Source organism: Gadus macrocephalus, chromosome 9 (assembly GCF_031168955.1).
Source record: "Gadus macrocephalus chromosome 9, ASM3116895v1".
Lineage (NCBI taxonomy): Eukaryota > Metazoa > Chordata > Actinopteri > Gadiformes > Gadidae > Gadus > Gadus macrocephalus.
This window is the reverse complement of record NC_082390.1, coordinates 1,076,937-1,095,547: the sequence shown is the minus strand read 5'-3', so window position 1 is coordinate 1,095,547 and position 18,611 is coordinate 1,076,937. Positions and strand designations below refer to the sequence as shown.

Genomic DNA, 18,611 nt, shown 5'->3' with positions numbered 1-18,611 from the left:
AGTGTTTCCCATGTATTTTTTTATTTATCATGCATTTCCCTGCAACTCTGCAGCGTGACACGAGAGGGCGATGTTCTCCACGGTTGCCGAGTCAACTGTCAATTAGAATTTCCATTTACCCGACTTTAAGAAGAGTAACCCGACGACTGGGAACATGCATTAACGCGAATGAAACTCAAAATGCTAACAATAACTTCCAGAAAGCGCTCAGTTAAAGAGGACCCTTACGAGATCAGCACCCTCTCTCCCTCCCCAACCCCTCAGTGCCCCAGCAAGACGTACGACGCGAAGATCAAGACCACCAAGGACTTCCCCGACGAGGTGGTCAGCTTCGTGCGGTTCCACCCGCTGATGCACGGCTCGGTGCTCCCGCTGAACGGCCGGCCCGTCTTCCAGCTGGTGCGCGCCGAGTACACGCTCACGCAGATCGTGGTGGACCGCGTCTCCGCTGAGGACGGCCAGTACGAGGTCATGTTCCTCGGAACAGGTGAGGCACACGTGAACGCCATGTCAAGGAACCGCACGCACATGCACACGCATGCATATGCACACGCACGCGCGTGCACGCACAAGCGCACACACACGCCCGCACAAATACAAACACACACACAAACACACACATCCTTATCCCCCCCCCACACGGACACACACTTATCCCCAAACACAGTTGCAATTTTAATGAACATGTAAATGAAAAGTTTGAAACGTTTTTGTTCGAATTCTTTCCCATTGCAGTTCCAGAATGTACCAGCAGAGGACAGTATATTACCATTCGATCCCCTGTGTCTGTGTGCCAGCCAAAGGCGTCCTTGTGATTAAACTGGAAGCAGCATAAATCAACGATTTTAAGAGACGATTTAGTGATGATTATCCTTTATTACTGATCACGACAATCCTGTTTTTAAATCCAGTTTTCGGAGTCTGCAGTAGAACGTGACAATCCATGGAAGGATTGTTCTTTTAAATATTCAAAGGGTTTTGCATACATGGCCGCCTGATAACCGAAACAAAGTTGAAAGAACCAGCAGACCGCCTCAAGGTTCATTCATTTGTCAACACTGTTTTGAATCAAACCGGCTGTGCGGTTGTTGCTCATCTCGCCGGCCTTCCTGTGTGCTTCTCACCGCGTCTGTCTGACTGTCTGTCTGACTGTCTGTCTGTCTGTCGGTCTCAGATGCTGGTTCGGTGTTGAAGGTGGTGAGCATCGCTCAGGAGAATTGGTCCAGGGAGGAAGTGGTGCTGGAGGAGCTGCAAGTGTTCAAGGTGCCGTAATGAGAATTCACACGTGTACACACATGTCTGTTTCACACGCACACTGTGCCTCACACACACACACACACACACACACACACACACACACACACACACACACACACACACACACACACACACACACACACACACACACACACACACACACACGCAAACACACACACACGTACGTGGATATACACACAGGTCTCGCAGGAGAGTAATCACACACATCTCACACATAGACAAACACACATCTCAGAGATACAGGCAACAACAGACACACACAGACACACCTACACACACAAATACACACAGACACACGTACACGAACACGTACACAAACACATCTCACACATACAAGTATAAAGAGACTCACACAGCGAACCACACACACACACGTCTCCCACAGATGAGCCACAACACACACACAGACAGACACGCACGCTGAACATGTTCTCTGCAGTCAACAACATTGTGTTCTGACAGACAGAACCAGCTGCTCAGCGCTGCCCCGAATCCTCATCAAAGACTCCAATATTCATGAAATGTCTCTCAAAAAGAAGGAGAAACGGGGCGGATTCGGTGTGTTCCTCTGTGGACTGTTCAGCAACAGCCTCATCCGTCTTGTTGAGGCGCGTGGGGGCCTGCCGTCCCTCAGAGCGGACCCTGCTGAAGCTCAGCCCGGTTGTTTATTGGCTGAGGAGCTAATGGGTTGATGTTGGTTTGTGTTTACCTTTCTAGGTTCCAACTCCCATCCTGAGCATGGAGATGTCATTCAAACAGGTTAGACGGCACGCACGCACGCACGCACGCACGCACGCACGCACGCACGCACGCACGCACGCACGCACGCACGCACGCACGCACGCACGCACGCACGCACGCACGCACGCACGCACGCACGCACGCACGCACGCACGCACGCACGCACGCACGCACGCACGCACGCACGCACGCACGCACGCACGCACGCACGCACGCACGCACGCACGCACGCACGCACGCACGCACGCACGCACGCACGCACGCACGCACGCACGCACGCACGCACGCACGCACGCACGCACGCACGCACGCACTCCTGTTTTGTGTGTGCTGGGTATATGTCGTGGAGATCATACAGACCCTTTACTTGGTCCCTTCATGGTCCCTTGTTTTTATCCAGTTTCCCCCGCTCTTTTTCTCCACTCTTCCCCCCCCCCCCCTGCTGACCAACACTCATTATGTGGGGGTCACGGGCTTCAGTAGACCTTTCACTTCCAATCACTCAGTTCCTTCATCTTCAACCCTGTGTGTGTGTGAGCGCGTGTGAGAGTTTGTGCACGCTTGTTTTACTACCCTCTAAATCCTCGCTCTTCCTGCTATGATGTTTTGGACATCTTCTTGAAGTTTTGTCTTTGGAATCTGCTGAAAGCGAGTCACAGCAGATCTATTTGAATGGATGCCCTCCTAAAAATTCCACCAGCCCTTTAAACGGTTAGCGGGGCTTTTGATGGGTGCTGAGTTGGTTCAGGGCTCCTGTTATGCTTAGAAACAACATGGTTGCGAGGCGGCTTGTTATTCCTATCGTGTTTGGAGAAGCGTCGTCTCTTGTGTCACGCTGCCTGCAGGATATATTCCCGTATCGTGGTGAACAGAGACCAACCCAACGTAACAAAGCACAATCAATATCAGCACTTGTATCATTTTTTTAACATTAAGGATCGAATGGCCCCACTGTCGAGTCTTTTCCCCCGGCTGCAGAGAACAAACTCTCAAGAAGTTCCCGTCCATTCGAGGTGTTGAGTGTGTGTGTGTGTGTGTGTGTGTGTGTGTGCGTGTGCGTCTCCATAGCAGCAGCTGTACGTGGGCTCCAGTGAGGGCCTGGCCCAGGTGTCCCTCAGCAGGTGTCCGCTGTACGGGCAGGGCTGCTCTGAGTGCTGCCTGGCCCGGGATCCGTACTGCGCCTGGGACGGGACCACCTGCTCCCGCTACGTCCCCGCGGCCAAGAGGTGAACGCGCAGGCCCACACGCACCCTACACGCACCCTACACGCACCCTACACGCACCCTACACGCACCCTACACGCACCCTACACGCACCCTACACGCACCCTACACGCACCCTACACGCACCCTACACGTACCCTACACGTAGCGGGGTACTGAACCCGCTGTGGTCGTCTCGAACCCTGGTGGACGTATGGGGGCTTCACCATGGCAGTACTAGTTTAGTTTAGTTAGTTTATTAGTTGTTCCCTTAGGGAAATTCTGTTTCACAGTATCCTTCTGTCATTTCTCATCTTGATTTCTCGTCGTAGGCACATAAAGAACATTCATATAATATACATTTTATACATTTGACATTTATGACAACAGACATACATTGGGGTTATTAGGGTTACTAACGCTGATATGAGTAGTTATCATCATAATAATGTTTGTATTTCAGAATTCATTTTAAACTTCTAGATTGCCTTTTTGTGCTCTTGGCCAACAATGAAAGTTATCCTTTAGTATTGTTGTATATCTACTTTTGGGTTGGTCTGTGCGGTAAGCGCTGTTATGCACTGTTTAGAGGAGGTCTGCTCAGTGGGCCCTTTGAAACCTGATCTCCGTTCTGTCGGTGAGCATGGGCTTCACATGACCAGCAGGCCGGCAAAATGATGAGTGAGGAGCGACCAAACTAAATGGGTTGGAATAACACAACAACAATAAGAGATTTGCTTTGGTTTGGTTCCATCATTCACCTTCTTTTTTTTGGTGGTGTAAGTACCACTATTCAGCTGGTGCTGAAACGTGTCAGAAAAGATAAAATACAGCAAGAGAAATGGTTTGTTGTCAATAAGCGGCGGAAGGACATAAATCACAGCTTAAAATAACTCCTGCTAACAACCTCCCAAGAGCTAGCGCCTGCAGAGCCTCTCTGAGTCCGCCCGCCACTCGTATCCCTGTCGACCTCTGAACCCAAACCTCTCACACCCAGGCGGGCCCGGAGACAGGACGTTAAGCACGGCGACCCGGCCAGCCAGTGCTGGGACTCGGCGGACGGTACGACACCCTCGCCAGCGAACACGATCCCCTTCCGTTCAGACGGTCGCCGGTATCAGCTTCATCTGACGGCCTCATGCTTTCTGGTGCTTCGTCTTTCCACAGGAGGGGGACTGCCGGAGGAGAGAGTTCTATTTGGGGTGCAGAACAACTCCACTTTCCTGGAGTGTATCCCTAAATCCCAGCAGGCCCAGATCCGCTGGTACATCCAGAGACCGGGCATGGAGCACCGCGACCAGGTCAGAGAACACTCGCCCCATGCCGGCACGTACTCCCATGCACTCCGAGCTGCGCACTCACCTATGCACCACTAACCCAGACAGTCACTCATGCACCACACACATGCATGCACGTGCACACACAAACACACTAAAACCCTCTTTCATCATTCATTTGCCCAAACTTTCCCCAGTTTGCTTTCTGTCCTTTCACTACTCTTGGATTAAGTGCAAAGAAAACGGTCAGAATCAGATATCTGAAACAATAGTTAAGGCTTTAACAAACAAATCCTACACGGTGTTATTGGCTTTTTGTGACATAAACAAAACAGGGGTTCCATATTTGGCCTCCTTTGAATCTCATTCTGGTTTCTGCTCTAAACGCATATGCATCTAAGCACAATCATTGATTTAACACAAAGCTTGGCTTTGTGTTCAATCAAGCCTGGCCAGTTGTTGCCTGAACCTTTTCCTTTATTGGATTGCGGACAAGCCAAGACATATTTGTTTTCTTTCATCAGTGACTTCAGCAAAACTCCTTGAAGTGATAAAAATCCAAATCAAAACAAATCACATGGGATCAAAAGATGCAAATCAGCCGTCGATTCGGTCTCTGCGTCCCAAGACGTGTTATCTCGCCGCAAAATCCCGGCTGGCTCCGCTACAATGCCGATGACGAGGCCCTGTTGTGTTAGCTGGTTAGCTCTTTGGGCATTGTATCCTCCACAGCGCTGCTCAGTGCTGTCATCAAGCCACATGTGGCATCACAACCCTGACGTTGTTTTAACATTGTGGAACAGGACGCTTGCGTTGCGCCGCACAAATGTTCATGACTTTTATTTCCTGGCTGAGGGAAGCCATGGCCGATGTTTATCAGCAGTGGGTCTGCTGCAGGGAGGTGAGGAGTGACTGAGTCCAGACGACCTCACCCGGTGGGGCCTGTGGTGTTGACAAGCTCCCCAGAACACCTTCTGAGGCACAAAACCAGTACAGCAGAAACGTGTCGACGGGGCGTTTATTTAGCAGACGGGTGTATTGTTTAGTGACATGGGATAGGTAGACGTACAATAGGTGTCTCTAGGAGGCAGTAGAGCTGAGGCCTTGGGAAAGGTAGACGTACAATAGGTGTCTCTAGGAGGCAGTAGAGCTGAGGCCTTGGGAAAGGTAGACGTACAATAGGTGTCTCTAGGAGGCATTAGAGCTGAGGCCTTGGGGTGTATGGTGCTATTTTGTTTCCCTGTGGGGGGGGGGGGGGTGGTCAGCCATTCTTCTGGTGACTCTTTACTGGACATAGTTCACCATTTCCGGAGCTCTTTGCTGGTCACCCCCCCCCCGGGCTCCTGGGTTGTCTCTCAGGGCCAGGTGTAAACAAAGGGACAGACAGGTGCAGGGGCTGCCAAACACTCACGTGTTCTGTCGCAGGCGGGAAACCCACAGTGTGTGCGTGTGTGTGTGTGTGCGTGTGCGTGTGTGTGGTATGTCCATGCATGTGTTCAAGTTTGTGTGTGTGTGATGGTATGTCCGTGTGTGTGCATGTCCATGCATGTGTGTGTATGCGTGTGTGTTTCCCCCACAGTGAACAATCATAAAACAGAACTATCTAGGGTCAGATGTTTTTTAGGGTATGAACACAAGAGGCTATTTGTTTGTTTGAGGATCCCGCCATATGTACACAGCTGTACTAATTGACAAAGGAGAGTAACGCAAACATTTCCCTTTCTCCCTTAAAGCAGAGTAAACAAATATCCACTGCTTTGAACGCATTAGTCAGCGGACACAACAATGGTTATAAGGATTTACGTTTATTTTACAGAAAATATATGATAGACCACTTGGTAATTAAGTAGTGTTATTTATGTACGACCTTTGTAGTGTCAAAAAACAAAAGTCTTTTGTTATTTCTTCCTTTCTTTTTAATTCAGGCACCCCATGGGGTCTGGTTCTTAGCAGGATGTTTACTGGATCGCTGAACAGCGAGTAATGCACTTCATTCTGGCTGAGTTTGTATTTTTAATGGGAGGTTAAGGCAGAGCTCAGGGTCGGTTCTACAGGCGTATTGGTACAGGTGATGTCCTGATTTTCCTTCCGTCCTCACTTCCTGTTTCCTTTACTTTGTTTCTGTCTGGCTATCTTACTGTCGGTCTGTCTTTCCACATCTCTGTGTCTCTGTCTCTCTATGTCTTGTTTCTCTCTCTCTCTGTCTCTGTCTCTGTCTCTGTCTCTCTGTCTCTGTCTCTGTCTCTGTCTCTGTCTCTCTCTCTGTCTCTCTCTCTGTCTCTCTCTCTGTCTCTGTCTCTGTCTCTCTCTCTCTCTCTCTGTCTATTTTCCGTCTGACTCGCCGTCCTCTCCCTCCCTCATATTGTCTGGCCCCTAACTGGTTTGGATTCAAAACACCTCTCTCCAGCTGCTGTGGCACCTGCATTTCCTCTGCCTACATTCCTCATCCTCTCCACACAAATGCACACACTCACACACACTCGCATGCACACAATGTCTACAATGTCTCTTATCTTGTAAAACTCTGCTCTGAAGCACTCAACTAGAGATCTTTTTAACTTTATTAATCTCTGTTTCTTGATCAGACACACACGCACACGCACACGCACACGCACACGCACACACACACACACACCCCAAATCACACAGTGTGATTTGGGTAAGATTGTGAGTTTGACTTTTGTAGTACCTCCCCATGCCCCGGGAGGTAATAAAATGCTCATAATGAGAACAATATGGAAGTCAATTTGAATCTAAATCCATCATCTGTGTCTAATAGAATGGAAATACACAATAAAAAGTGAAATGGGTTCAAATGCTGCTAAATATCACATTTTTATGGGTCACTTGTGTCCATGTAATGACACCCAACCTCTTTATTTTAGTTTAAAAGAGTTTGGATTCACTCCACATACTAATAAAGTTGGGGATTTTTCACATTGGTGTTTTACAAGAATGCTGTGTGTGTGTGTGTGTGTGTGTGTGTGTGTGTGTGTGTGTGTGTGTGTGTGTGTGTGTGTGTGTGTGTGTGTGTGTGTGTGTGTGTGTGTGTGTGTGTGTGTGTGTGTGTGTGTGTGTGTGTGTGTGTGTGTGTGTGTGTGTGTGTGTGTGCGTGCGTGCGTGCGTGCGTGTGAGGTTATAGATGTAAGCATCTAAGATCTCACAGAGCCAGGCCTCATCCCTGAAGGTGGGTGTGGGGGGAAACGTCTCTAAGACCGCCAGACCTCAGAAACAACTCGGGTGAAACGAAATGTCAAGAATATATAACCACCATTATTTAGAAGAGAAAACTTTGCACTCGGTTCTCTGCCGTGTGATTGGATGTGTGATCCGTGCACCGGCAGCTGTGACTTCAGCCTCTCTCGCGTCCTTATTTTTCCGTTTGGATCCGTCCAAACTTTGTCCGGTGTGCGAGGAAGTACCCACCTCTCCGGGATTAGAACGCATCGGCAGGCTTTGATTCGTATCCCTGTAAACTACTTAGCGAGTCTCTGTGGTCTCCTGTGGTGCTTGTGCACACACGCACGCACGCACACACACACACGCGCGCAGACACGCACGCACACACGCACACGCGGGCACACACGCACACGCGGGCACACCAAGTCGCGCCAGCTGGGCAGAATGGTTGAATGTTTAACTGTGCAGTGTATTCACAGATGCACTCATTTTGGACAGAGAATATTTGAAACCGAACGCAAAGAACCATGCAGATTATCGCGTGGTTATTTCATGAGGTATTTTAAGTTTTTCTATTGTCTTGAGATGTTTCACAAGACACTTCTCTTTTAGATGCCTACTGGTTGTTGGTCCATTGACGTGTGTGTTTGTGTTCTGTGTGCTTTGAGTGGAAGAACAGGCTGTTATAGATGCATGTGAGCTGGGCTTCCTGCTATCGGGGCCTGCGGCCATTGGCACATCATCACACAACCACGCACACAAAGACACGCACACCCATACACACAAACGCACACACTGACACGCATGTTCAACATAATGACCATGTGAACCCAGCTGTGTTTTTTGAGTTCCTGACATCATCCATTGACACCTGATAAATCGCGGGCGATGTGCATGTGCACGGAGCCGAAAAGATCATAAACGTTAACCCTCTCCTCACCCCCGAGCCAAACCTCACACACACATGGTAGACAATCGTGCAGACCCCCCAAGAGCACCTATCGCAGGCATGGAGTGATGTGCCTTTTCTTTGCCAAAGCTTAACACTGAAACAGTGACCCAAGCCTCTAAACACCTCAACACCGCTCAACGACCTTAGCCCTCGCCAACCCCCACCTCTCTGCGCTTATCTGGTTTCACGCCTCAAATCAGCCATGAAAACACACGAGTGAACGTACGCCACGGTGGGGGGGTGGGGGGGGGGCTCGTAGGGTTAGGGTGGAGGCTCGTAGGGTTAGGGTGGAGGACATGGAGCTCATTGATCTGCCGCTCCGATCGAAGGTTTCAGCCCGACGGCGAGCTCTTTGGGCTGGTTACTGCGGCGGTGGTGGCGTGGGGTTATTCTGGGGGTCATTCACCCGACACGCTGCCTCGCGCGCCCTCTGCGGCCACGCCTCATGCATTATTTCTGTGTGCTGACGCCGGGCTCTGTTGTCGTTGCCCCGCCGTGCGGTCCCTGTAGGTGGTACCAGACGAGCGCGTGGTGCACACGGCCCGGGGCCTCCTCATCCGCTCGCTGCGGCCGGCCGACGCCGGGCTGTACTCCTGCGTGGCCGAGGAGCGCGCCCACTTCACGCGCACCCTCCTGCGGCTCGCGCTGCGCCTGGTGCCCGTGCACGGGCACCTGGACGGACGGCCCAGGCCGGGCGAGGACCCGGGGGCGGAGCCACGCAGCGGGGCGGAGTCTCGGCAGCGCTACAAGGACTACCTGCGGGTGATGAACTCGCCCGTGGGCTCGTTGGAGGAGTACTGCGCCACGCTGCTGGTGAAGAAGCAGCCAATCAAGGCCCGGGGGCGGGGCATGGGGGCGGGTAAATGGAAGCACATCCAGGAGTTGAAGAAGAGCAGGAACAGGAGGCACCACGTGAAGGAGGTGGAGAGGGCAAGGAGGGCAGCGGAGGGGCGGGGCAGGTGATCTGGGCGGGTTCAGGGTAGGTAGGTAGGTAGGCAGCAGTATTATGGGCCAGTCTCAGAACGGTTGATAACTGAAGTGAAACAAAGACAGAATATAATGGTTCACATTCTGAAAGAGGAAACTTCAAAAGAGAAAGAAATTTAAAAGGTCCAGCTTTTCGAGCACATCTTAAAGTTACATATTAACTGAATAAACATTTCTTAATTATATTCAGTGAGACCGGTGACCTTCGCTCCAGTTGCACTGAGTTAAGTCAGCACAGGGGTCATCTTATAATCATTATCTGCCACCTATGAAACGATTGGATGGTAAAACTGTTAGTAATGTGAGACGCATTCATGTTGAATATCTGTAAATATTTATTGAATCTGTACAGGAGATGCAGCATGCTCAATGTAGGCCCAGTTGGGGAATGTTTGACTTTTGTATGACTATCATGGTATTATATGTGTGGGTAAACAAAGTGATATTTTTATAAAAACTGTTGTAGTATTGTAACGTTTTGTAGTTGTTTCTTTCTATCTGTTAATTTTTTTTTATTTATGACAGCATTTGTAGAGCACGGTTTGTTACTGTGAAATTTCTGTTTTAAAATGAAAACCAAAAAAACCAACTGTGACACTCTTTCATCAAGAAATATTCTTTAGGCCAAATCCACAATTATAGAATACGTATAGTTATGTTATGAATAAGAACAACCAACATCATGCAAAACCTCAAAATGTAATTCACCAATCCCAGGTTCAGCGTCATGGTTTCTGCGAACGGGAATGACGAGCATCTAATCAGGGGATCTCCAGCGTTCCCCTCATGACTCCACACAGCCCTTAACCTTAACGCTACAAGGATATCTGTGTCTCCTTCAAGGAAATCCAACCAAGGCTGTAAAAAAGCTGGTCCTAGTTCATAGATCATGGGAACAATAACCTGAGGTGACGCACTGCTGCATTGTATTGAGAACTGAGATGGCAAAAAGGAGAATGCCAAAGTTAAATTATTCTGCCAAGTCTGTAATGTTCTACTTGTACAGGTTTGTGTTACATAGAAGGATGAATATTTTAGACTGCTTGAAAATGCTCATTGTTTATTCATTATAGCGATACACAAAACTAACTCTGCTTAACCCAAATAAGGAAACATACTGTATATAAAAAAATATTAATTTGCATATTGCCATTGGCCTGACTCATGTGTGTGCAGTGGCTCTGATACTGTGTGTGTGTGTGTGTGTGTGTGTGTGTGCGTGCGCTGTACGGCAGCCATCGGTCCTGCCCATCAGACAGGGATGACATTGTTTCAATCAGCACATCAAGACCACCACCACAACGCTGCCCGCACCAAACCGCATCACAATGTGAGACGCCGATCACAGCGTGTCTCGCTGACATGGCTGCACACTGCTCACGGTAAAGCAAATCCATCCCATTAAGAGGAGGTGAGTCCTTATAAGGGGAATGGGAATTCCTTGTTGAATAGATCATATAGTCAAAAAAGAAAATCGTAATTTTTGAGAATTGAGTCCATAAAGGATAATGCTTCCAACAGGAGCCTGCACTAAAACATACCGACAGACCACACTTTCCCCTTCCTTTCTGTTGCCTTGCAAATCGCCCTGGGTGATGCAACCCCGTCGGCCCCATTGCACAAGAGGAAGAGCACAAGAGGGCACCTACGTTGGCCCTGTATCCCCTGGCATAAGGGGGCCATTATGCGCTGGGGTTTTTCTTGGCGTCACATCGGCTCACGGGATGCTCTGCAGGTCAGGTGGTGCGGACGGTGTGCCTACGTTCTGTGCGTGACCAAAGCCAAGGACAAAGTGCGTTTGAAGCAGCGTCAACCTGAGCCTCACGCTGGGGTTCCTGGGAGGGGGGTGAGTCTACCGAGAACCGACCCAGAGAGAGACACGCAGACGGGCCCAGTGGGGGGGGGGGGGGGGGGGGGGGGTCGGAGGTAACGTGTGTTTGATCTGATCAGAGTAATGAGCTGGAGCAGGTCAATAGCCCCCCGGGGTCGCCGAGGGGAACTCGCATCGCATCAAGGAGGCACGTGGGAATTAGTGAGCACAATAAGACTGAGCTGGTTGGTTCAGCGTTCGTCTAATGTTAACCCTTTACCAAGCCACTTAACTTCTACTCACCGGTTTCAATAAAAACACGAATGTGGCGATTATATTTGATCAGATCGTTACCGCTGTGTCTGTTATGTTGAGGTGTAAGACTAATCACAAAGTATTGGCTAAGGTTGGAGAAAAAGTTTGGAAGAAGTGACAGCAGCTGTATTATCCAAAAGTCCAACAAATCCAACCCCGTTAGTTACAGGCGGAAGAGCAAAAAAACAGAACGTGGGATTGAGATGTCACCATGCAGCAGGGCGGCCTTTATTACAGGGTGGTTACGGGGCTGCAGATGTGTCTGTGTTAGCCCGGCGTTGACAGTGAACCAGTGAACACGTCTGTGTTGCACGGGACCTGTCCAGACCAGAGGGATATAGACAGCTGCCCTGGAGGGGAGAAGGGCTACAGGTCTGGATTTATGGTTGAAGGAGCTCAGAACAGTTGTTCCCCCCCTGCTTTAATGAGTACCTGCACACTCCTCTCCTGATTCACCGGCTGACGTACGCCGTCTCTCTTCGAACGGAGGAGGATGTGTATGTCAGGGCACGCAGGATGTGGAGGCTATCACTCACACACACGCACACGCACACACACACACAGAAATGCAATAAAGATAGCAATGAAGACAGGTGTTGGGCTGTCAAAACACAAGTGTATGCACATCGGCGACCACCAAAGATGAACAAAAAACAAACACACAGTTTATTGTAGGTCCTTCCTTTACATTTATTTCCTAACGTTTCATAGGTTGGTCCGGTGGTTTGGCGGCCTGAGTTTGTATTTTTAGAATATATAAATATATCTATATATATATACACATTTTTCAGAATATGTTCAGAACAAATTGCTACGGATCAGATTGCTGCAGTTATTTCCATTGTAGATGGAATGAAATACCAAGTAAGAAAATATCTTGGGTGGGGTTGGATAGGGTTAGGCAAACTCAACTTATAACGCAACAATAATCATTGGATGGTAAAGCAGAATACAGAATTAATAAACATGCGTCACAAACAATCGCTAATTTCATAACCTTTTAATATGCCTGTCTAGATAATGAATAGTCGATGGAAAATTGAATCTTGAAAACATATTTTTATGCTGGAAATTCTTGTATTCTGTAGGGACGTAGATTGTAGGCCAATATTAAAAACGGGGGGAATTGCGTTATTATTCTAACTTTAGGATTGCCGTGAAGTGACGTGTTCACGCCACAGAGGAAGTCAGTTTCCACGTGCCTGGACCTCTGAGTATGTGCATAATGCTCAACCTAAACTGTGAGGTCACCACTGCAGAATGGGTGTTGGGTATCCCAGGGGTGCTGTGCTTCTAAACAGAGCTTCTGATCAGACCCCATGCTCCTCTCATTCGAGGTCGGGGTCACAGAGAGCTGTTCCTCAGAGGGGGTTCAGATGTCCCTTGGATCAAAACAGTGTCTGATTGGCTGAGGCATAACAAGGCGTCACGGCGCCATTACGATGTCAAGGGCCAAGTAATGGCCCAGGCATTGGTAAAATCTTGTGATCTTTAGGATCATGCCAAAACACACTGGTATGTTAATACGTGTGCAGGGAAGGGAATATGCTAAAATAACGACTGTTGAATATTTATGTGAATCGTGTGTGTCAGAGTCTATCACCATTTTAACATCATGTTGCTGTCTGTCTGTCAGTCTCGTGATCTAGTGTAACCTCTACCTGTTAATTTGAAATGTAATTGCGTTAAAAACATTGCATGGCCTACTGAAACATATCAGCCTGAGGTAATGTTGATGCTGCACATGGTAACAGACCGTAGTTTTTGGTTTTCTTCACAGCGATTGGTATGTGATTTTGAGACTTCAGATGAGTTCATATACTAGTAGATAGTTCACGTATGCTTGCTTTTGTCCTTTTATTTTACGTTTTTAATTGTATTCATCTGAAAAAAACTCGGACAAGAAAATATTTTCATATATAAATATCAACATCGATTTGGAGGAATTGACAGGGATTTGATAAACATGTTTCTCAGCCAATCAGACACGGTTTGCCTAACATGTTTCTATTCTGTACATTTACATTAAAGTTGCATCATTGAATTCAAGGAGAACACAACCACGGTCTTTTTGAATTGAACAAACATGAAATGAGAGACAGGGTGTCTGCTACTGTAAAAAAAGGAGTTACTTTCGAAGGCATTCTGCTAAAAAAGTTATTTATTTTAGCAAGACGTTATATATTTTTTCTGCGTTCTTGGATCACTTCAAGAATTCACATGCTTAGATCATGTGACACATTTTAAATCAAACCTGAGTGCCAGAAAGTTCGGTCTGACCGCAGGGCTTATCAATCATAGCAGCAGGCGTTTGTTTTTATGGGATATGCTCGCTATTGAAAATATTTCCCTTACGATCCACATAGACACATTTTAAAGCTGTGTGAAATGACCTCCTGTTAGTGTGTTTTTAAGGGTTGTATTTCACACCTTTTTTATCTGTCATGAAGCTGAATATTAACCAGGTTTTCTTTGCAGTCCCAAAAGTCAATATGGTGATTTGGATAATCTGCTTTAATACCACAAAAATAGGCAAAAGCTGCATTTCAACCATCGATATTTTGCGTGCTAATTTCTGTGTGATTTCTGTGATTTATTTCCAAAGATTTATCCAGCTGTATAAACAGTAGCAGATCTTTTAACACCTGCAACAACACTAACTTTTTATTTAGAACGCATACGGCCATACTTGAAGATGTATTGCATACCATTATTACTTTATATACAGTATATACAAATCATCTGATCTGTATACTCCTCAAATCAAATATAGGGTTGTTTATCTTGGATTTATCTTAACAAAAACAGATCTTGATAAGGATCTTGAACAAGCTTACTGAAAAAGCTAGAAGTAAAAGTCTTTCCAAGTAGTTTATACTCCAATATCATCTGCCATCTCTTCTCTTCTGCCACTAAATCATCCATAGACTTAATGTTTGATGAATCTTAATTTGATCGTAACAGCACCTTTGGACGGTCATAACAACCGATAGAGGTTTTAAAAGTGAAGGTGCGTGGAGCGTATGCATAGACAAACACATAGAGAGAGAGAGACGGAAAGCTGTCCAGTTAAAAAATGTGTGAGCCTGCGTTTGGACGAGCTTGTGGAAACAAACACACTGGAGAAAACCTATTCTGCTATTTCGGGGATTACGAACTCAGCAAACATGGAAATCTGACAAGCCTTGGAGGATTTTCCACAGCGTTCCATCCATTACGCGTGACGTTCACTGTGTAAAGTCAGCTCACATACACTGTTGTATGATTATTTTTGTCCTAAAACACCTCACTTCTATATGAAGTGAGGTGTTTTATATGAAAGTTCTATATGATTATTTCTCAGTTAAAAGTTTAGTTTTTTTCTTTACAATTTGAATCTGGTTTGCTCCGGTTAAGCTAAACCGGTAAACTGGAGTCCTGTAAATAATGGCATCATTGCTTTGCTTGCTCATTGAAATCACCACGCCACTTGTATGTTACAGCATATGGGATGCTGTAAGACTTGGTTAAAGTCAAAATAATTTTCCCATGGAACTACCAATCCAAAGGCTTTCACCATGGCAACTAGATCCCATGATCAGCAGTTCTCTCTCCGTGGCAAAGAGATTCCCGAGCTGCTCTTTATCTGCACAGCAATGATTTGCAGGAGAAAATGGTGTCGTACTGTTAACACAAATATTCTGCCCTGTAAATTAGGATTTAGAACATGATAGAATATATACATAATATGTATTTCATATCTTCCAACATGTTTTTGGAACCAAGACAGTTAGTAGAAGTCGCTCGTGGCAAATGTATGACAAACACAAAATGATTGCATGCGAGTGTGTATCGTGGAGTCAACGTGTGTATTTGCTGTGATAATGCTGTGCTGTGCAGCACAATACAAGTAAAGACTAGATGTATCTATATAACATTTATATTTTTAATTAATCAAGAGCATAGCATGCTGAAACCCGGAAAGGATTGATAAACTAGTGTGACTGCTCCCCACATAGGGGGATAATTCAGTCTCAATCTATTTCGGTGTGTGTGTGTCTGTTTATCTGTGTGTCGGTGTGTACGTGGGAATTTGCATATTTGTGCATGTGTGTGTGTGTGTGTGTGTGAGTGTATTCACAAGTTCCTGCACCTATTGATGCATGTCTCATATTGCTGCTGGCATCCAGTGATCCCAGGGGGAGGGAGGCTGTGAAATGGAGACGAGGCTCATTTCAGTTGGATGCCACACCTCATTGACCTTTAGCCTTTAAATCTGTTTTTCCAATTGGTCACATATTCTACCTTCTTTCCGATAGGGCCGTGCTAGCTCATTGGGGGACCCTGCTCTCAATCTGAAGAGCATAAGTCAGACTTACATAATGGATTCCTCATGAGATGACTGCTGGGCAAACCAGTCCCGCACAGCGCACATAATTGGGAAATAATAGAAAATGAAATAACATTAAATCACATTGTAAAAATATCGTTTTTATTTATTTACACATTTAGCTCCTAATGAATCTTCAGCACAAATGTGTGTGTGAGTGTGCGTATAATTTTTGAATTTGGCAACGTTGAGACAGTGCAGTCCATTAGCAGTCCCCGAAGCCATCTTACTGGACGAAGATTTATACCTTCTGAGCCTCCATCTGTTCCCTCCCATGGCGTCACCAGCAAGGAGCTGCCTTGGCTCGGAACCACCAAAGCCTTGAGATGCTTCAGGGTCTAACAAACCAGGGGGGGGATTAGAGTAGCAAGACAGTATCAATTCATGACCTTCTGCACACAATCAGAACCCCATATATCCATCCAGTTGCCTGTCTGTCTGTCTGTCTGTCTGTCTGTGTCTGTCTATCTCTCTATCTATTGAACAGTCTGTCTGTCTGTCTGTCTGTCTGTGTGTCTCTCTCTCTCTCTCTCTCTCTCTCTCTCTCTCTCTTATCTCTCTATCTCTCTATCTCTCTATCTATCTATCTATCTATCTATCTATCTATCTATCTATCTATCTATCTATCTATCTATCTATCTATCTGTCACATAGAGAGAGGAATTAATCATGATGTTCCTTATAACACATACATGTTTTATGGTATGCTGCTCCTGTCTTGGGCAGGTCTCTCTTGTTTAACAGACGTCTACTCAATAAGACGAACCTGGTTCAACATGGTTGAATAAAATATTGTGTTTGTTTTAGTGTGATTGTGTGTGTGCTTGCGTGCTTCCATGTGCGTGTGTCTGTGTGCGTGTACGGGCGGGCATGAGTGTGTGTGTGTTATGTGCTGTGTATTCCAGACGTGTGAGTTGGGCTGGACCCCCCGCAGAGTGAGATCGAGGGCTTAGTTGTAATACTTATCACTATGGAAGACTCACGGCCTCGGATTACCACTCCGTCCTTTAGCTCGCCTTACCTCACACACATCTCTGCTGGCCTGTCTGCTCAAAGGGCACCGTTAGAACAGATATACTTAAGCCTCAATGTGCATTGTCCACCCCTGTTGTTCTGTTAATAATCTGTGGTTCTGTCAAAAAAAAATACACAATGTTCGGTCTGGTTTCACTGTAAAACGCCTCAAAACAGAGCTGTCTTTGTGCAGAAAATGATTAATTAAGAGTCTTTTGCCGTCATGATCAAATCGAAACAAAGGCATAATTCAGGTTCCAACAGAAACAACCACTGTGGAAATGGAAGAAATCATTTTGAAGGTGTAACTTGAGATTGGGAAATAAGGAACAGACATGAACAAACCGCTATACCTACATTTTCACTGTCATCACCTTTTACCTCAATATGAAACTAGGTGTAAACAGCAGTAATTGCAGACATCTATTCTACCTTTCACCAACCTTTTGAACTACTTTTATATTCATACTGCCTATTTTAATGCTCCGAAATAACGGACGTCGTCACTGACATTACGACCGAAACATGTTCCGTCATCATTGATGGCTAATGGGTCAGGATTTTATTATTGTTTATTATTGATTCATCATGTCCTTCATTGCGTCAAATATGTCTTCAATGTTTCTTCAATTGGCCACCAGCACCAGTTCGTCTTTTGTTTATTCTAATTCGAAGAATTCTTCTTTCTGCCAGACACACACCGCTTTTGCTTTTATTGTCATTTAATTTGAACCGGGCTATTTTCTTTGTGTTTTTTATACATTTCTATTAATTGATTCATCATCGGAATGCTTCTGTTCTTCCAACCCGTTGTCCTTTGTCTCTCTCATTCAGTCCTTATGTCTCTTCCTCTCTCCCTCTACCCATGTTCACCTCTGATGCTCAGTCCTACCCATATGCTCCGACCTTTGAAGCCGGGCCAGTTCCATGTGCCTATGATGAGTTGTCATGGTGACTTGCTTGCTTTTCAGTCAGTTTACTGAACTTCACCTTCATGAGTTCATGATGGCTGCCACAAGAATTCGCCACAAGTATCAACACTCAATACTGAATTGCTGTGGAATAGTTCATTGTGTATGCATTGATAATTGATGACAGAAAGAAACCGGGAATTTGTAATAGACGCTTACCTTTTTTTAAGTCAACATTAGGATTCGAACGATTCGTCAGGGTCAAACTATTTGCCATGGTCATTTGAATTCAAGATGGCTTACTATAAAATGTGTTTAGGTTTCCATAGTGTTCCATGTACTCAGTGGAATCAAGGAAATAGATCGACTTTTTGCAGTGAGCAGTTGGCGAGATAGACTAAATAGTAATTGTTTAGGAATTAGAACAATATATTTCCTATATCTATTTTGTTTTTTTCTGTTTTTGTCCTTCTTTCTTTCTATATTTTTCTTTATTTGATCTTTGATTATAATCTACACCTGAGCTCTGCCAAAATCATGCTCACTATTACTATACAGTGATTTGGGTCACCACT

The 18,611-nt window shown here is 46.3% G+C and overlaps 1 protein-coding gene across 3 annotated transcripts in view; it reads left to right on the top strand.

Annotated features, from left to right (window-relative positions):
* The window catches only part of sema3d (sema domain, immunoglobulin domain (Ig), short basic domain, secreted, (semaphorin) 3D), a 28,186-nt gene extending 17,980 nt beyond the window's left edge, over positions 1 to 10,206 (top strand). The window contains exons 12-18 of one of the 3 annotated variants that reach the window (XR_009527153.1): positions 265 to 487; positions 1,175 to 1,263; positions 1,996 to 2,037; positions 3,088 to 3,245; positions 4,219 to 4,283; positions 4,389 to 5,572; positions 5,681 to 7,308. Coding sequence is in view for 2 of the 3 variants with exons in the window: in XM_060060099.1 (XP_059916082.1) it covers positions 265 to 487; positions 1,175 to 1,263; positions 1,996 to 2,037; positions 3,088 to 3,245; positions 4,219 to 4,283; positions 4,389 to 4,522; positions 9,141 to 9,593 (1,164 nt within the window). In the remaining variant the exon portion in view is untranslated. Of the gene's footprint in view, positions 1 to 264; positions 488 to 1,174; positions 1,264 to 1,995; positions 2,038 to 3,087; positions 3,246 to 4,218; positions 4,284 to 4,388; positions 5,573 to 5,680; positions 7,309 to 9,140 lie in introns of those variants that run through there. The other 2 variants (XM_060060100.1, XM_060060099.1) reach the window with 2 other exon arrangements.
* The last annotated feature ends 8,405 nt before the right edge of the window (positions 10,207 to 18,611 follow it).